Source organism: Heterocephalus glaber, unplaced genomic scaffold (genome assembly GCF_053883595.1).
Source record: "Heterocephalus glaber isolate CG9 unplaced genomic scaffold, H.glaber_assembly_v1.0 deba00001442, whole genome shotgun sequence".
NCBI classification, from domain to species: domain Eukaryota; kingdom Metazoa; phylum Chordata; class Mammalia; order Rodentia; family Bathyergidae; genus Heterocephalus; species Heterocephalus glaber.
Window position 1 is genome coordinate 54,989,097 of NW_028258296.1, and position 1,519 is coordinate 54,990,615.

Genomic DNA, 1,519 nt, shown 5'->3' on the forward strand with positions numbered 1-1,519 from the left:
TTCTTTGCAGGAAATAACATGTTTAAAGGGAAACTTAAGCAGTGGCACTGGTATAATTGAGAGACTTATGGTGTAGTACGTTAGCTATGGTCACTGCTATGCTACTCACTACTGACAAAAATTCTGAATGCAAACATTACTCCTTCTTAAACATGAGCAAAATAAAGTTCATAGAAATTAAAGAAGTTGCTCAAGGTCATGATTAACAGGTGATAAAGCCATGGTCTAAACCCAACCATCAAACTTTCAAACTCAATTGTTTACACCAGAAGCTAAAGATATTTTTCTGGAAAGGATCAGAAAGTAAATACTTTAGGCTTTATGATTTTCAGAATTTATTTCCCAATTTTACTTTCTGTTGAGAAAGACTTCAAAGAAATCAAAATTCAAACAGCAGTCTCTGAATTCATCTTTCTGGGATTTCCCAAGCACTTTAAACTGAAAGAGTTATTCATCCTTGTCTTCTCTTGGAAATATCATAAAAATCAGTCTTGCAGTCCACACGCCAATGTATTATTTCCTCAGCAACCTGAGCTTCTTGGACATTTGCTACACATCTGTCACCATGCCAGTCATGTTGGGGAACTTCTTCCGGGAGAAGAAGACCATCTCCTACCAAGGCTGCCTTTCCCAGATCTTTTCCTTTGTGACATGCGCTGGTGCTGAGGGTGTCTTATTGGCTGTGATGGCTTATGATCGCTATGTGGCCATTTGCCGCCCTCTTCAATATCCAGTGCTCATGAGTGTGAAGGTCTGTGTTTGCCTGGTGACTGGGTCCTGGCTATGTGGGCTGGTGAATTCTGCGACACACACAGTGCTGGCAGCCACACTCACTCTGTGTGGGCCCAACGAGATCAGCCACTTTCTCTGTGACATCCCATTGCTCCTGAAGCTGTCCTGCTCAGACACTTCTGTCAATGAGTCTGTGCTCCATGTGGCCAGTGCCACCATTGGCCTGAGCCCCTGCCTGTTTACTGCCGGGTCCTACATACTCATCATCTCAGCCATTGTTAGGATCCCTTCTGCTCAAGGCAGGAGCAAGGCCTTCTCCACCTGCGCATCCCACCTGACCGTGGTGGTGGTCTACTTTGGAACAGCCAACTTCAACTATGTCAGGCCCAGTGAAGGCTCCTCTTTGGACATGGACATCCTGGTCTCTGTTCTCTTCTGTGTGGTGACCCCCATGTTGAACCCCATCATTTACAGCCTGAGAAACAAGGAGGTCAAGGGTGCCCTGAAGAAACTGATTAGAAATTATGGATTCTCTAGTGAGATCAGCAGCTAGATAATGTTTTTCCTTCTGGAAAATTTGTTTCTTTAATTTAATTTTTTTTTGTACCTGGGATAGAATTTGAGTCCTTGCGGTTGTGAGGCAAGGGGCAGAACCATTGAGCTAAATCCCCGGCCAATTTAATTTTTAAATTTTATCAGTATATGTTTGCAATTCATACAGTTTACAATCATCTTAGAGAGTGGTTACATGTACATGTTACAGCTTGTTTCTTTTTTTTGAAAAATC

The 1,519-nt window shown here is 42.8% G+C and overlaps 1 protein-coding gene across 1 annotated transcript; it reads left to right on the top strand.

The window, feature by feature from the left end:
• Window positions 1–321: 321 nt before the first annotated feature.
• Window positions 322–1,285, top strand: LOC101723374 (olfactory receptor 5J3). Its single transcript, XM_004854128.3, is given in 2 exon segments — window positions 322–464; window positions 466–1,285. Coding segments are annotated over 2 exon segments (963 nt in total).
• Window positions 1,286–1,519: the final 234 nt, after the last annotated feature.